The 1,812-nt window shown below is 40.2% G+C and overlaps 1 protein-coding gene across 1 annotated transcript in view; it reads right to left on the bottom strand.

Annotated features, from left to right (window-relative positions):
- Positions 1-512: 512 nt before the first annotated feature.
- The window catches only part of LOC135197848 (uncharacterized), a 7,608-nt gene continuing 6,308 nt past the window's right edge, over positions 513-1,812 (bottom strand). Inside the window, exon 3 of the mRNA XM_064225033.1 lies at positions 513-727. Coding sequence (XP_064081103.1) covers positions 513-727 — 215 coding nt within the window. The remainder of the gene's footprint in view (positions 728-1,812) is intronic.

The following is a 1,812-nucleotide window of genomic DNA, read 5'->3' as shown; positions in this document are numbered from 1 at the left end:
GAGAGAGAGAGAGAGAGTTTATATGTTCGCCGTTATTGCCGCGAGATTTGAAGTAGTTCCAGTTCAACAGCTGTTGTCAAATTCAATGAATTTTGAACAGCCAGGTTCATATAAATTTACATTCATACGGACCAATAACATTAAGAATATTTCGGGCAAGGTGGTAATTCGTTAGTGTTTAATATTCATTATGCCCTTTGGTGAGAGAGAGAGAGAGAGAGAGAGAGAGAGAAGTTTTGAAGTGATGAAAAAACAGCTTTATATATGAACCACTTGGTAAATATTGAGAGAGAGAGAGAGAGAGAGAGAGAGAGAGAGAGAGAGAGAGAGAGATTTGACCCCCTCCCCCGCCCTCAAAAGCTAAAAATAGAAGCAATCGATCAGAAGTAACCTTGCGACGAGAGTTATTCACAACTGGGGCTGTTGAATCTAAATGGAAGAAGATGATGAGGATTATCTTCCTCTTTTCCACCGGTGGTCGAAAACTTAATTACGAACGCTGCCCAGGGGCCTCAGACTCGAATCTTGGGCACGATGGTTATGTGGGTGCTGAATCTGGGTACACATGAAGGGGACGAAGGTGGACATGGCGGAGGGTCATGGACCACGGGGGCATTGTGTGGGCGGTGGGCATGGGGGCGGGGCATTGTGTGGGCGGTGGGCAGGATGACGATAGCGGGGTCCATGATGAGGGCCAGGCTGCCCAAGATCTTCTCTCTAGATGTGCCTGTGTGTGGGTGGAATAATAATGATGGCAAAAGACCTCGAAACCAGCCTCACTTAGATACACAGATTTATATACATGTGTACGTATGTATGTGTGTATGTATACATGTATATATAATATATTTGTATGTATGTATGTATATTTACGCACGCACACATACATACACACACACACACACACACATATATATATATATATATATATATATATAAATAAATGATGTATAAATAAAATATATATGTGCCATATCTTTGTTTACATTAATATCACATAAAACACACGTCACTGAATCTGTATTAGGTTATCGAGTATATATGTACAGCTATGAGACGTAGAGTGAATACGAATACACACAACTGGTTTTAATGCAGACAACCTTCAGATCAAACTAAAATCAAGAGGAGACAACTTTGAAGAAAACTAATTGTAACACCTCAAACATCGTGGTCCGACTAACCTTTTGTTCCCTAGAACAAGGTTTGGAGACCTTGTTTGAAAAACTGAGAAGGTCAATCCTATCACTCATTCATTCCTACCTTGGGTAGTAGATCTTGAGCGGTGTTTCTGATGTGTACCCGCCTTGGTATTGTATTCACTACGACTGTGAGTATTGCGTAATGTCGTATAAAGCTTTCCGCTTACTGCTGAATGAATTCATATGCAAGCTTGGTACAGCATGTTGTATTGAGAGCAAATTCACTATTTTGTTGCAAGGACAAAACGACGAGTACAGCATCCACTAGCAATAAGAGAAAATAATAATAAAGCAATGCTGGTAGCTCTACTAATGTGTTTTAAAGTTTTTTAATTTTGAGAGAAATTCACCTGCCTAAGGGCACTTCAATTTAATTAGATTTTTTTAAATACCTGATTGCATGGTGTTTTCCGGACAGCGGAGTAGATGTTATGGTTCATTTGCTACGATTTCAGTGACACATATGGGGCTCTGGAACTTCCTTTGTCCCATCATGGTCATATTACGCTGTCAGTTTCGACGTTTGTCTCTGACACTGTCGAAGCTTTCAAGGTCAAACTCCGGAGAAATTATAAGAAGAATGCAAGAGTATAAGAATGATATGAGTGAG

The sequence above is a fragment of the Macrobrachium nipponense genome, chromosome 23 (assembly GCF_015104395.2).
Source record: "Macrobrachium nipponense isolate FS-2020 chromosome 23, ASM1510439v2, whole genome shotgun sequence".
Classification (NCBI taxonomy): Eukaryota; Metazoa; Arthropoda; class Malacostraca; order Decapoda; family Palaemonidae; genus Macrobrachium; species Macrobrachium nipponense.
This window is presented reverse-complemented; position numbering and strand designations above follow the sequence as displayed.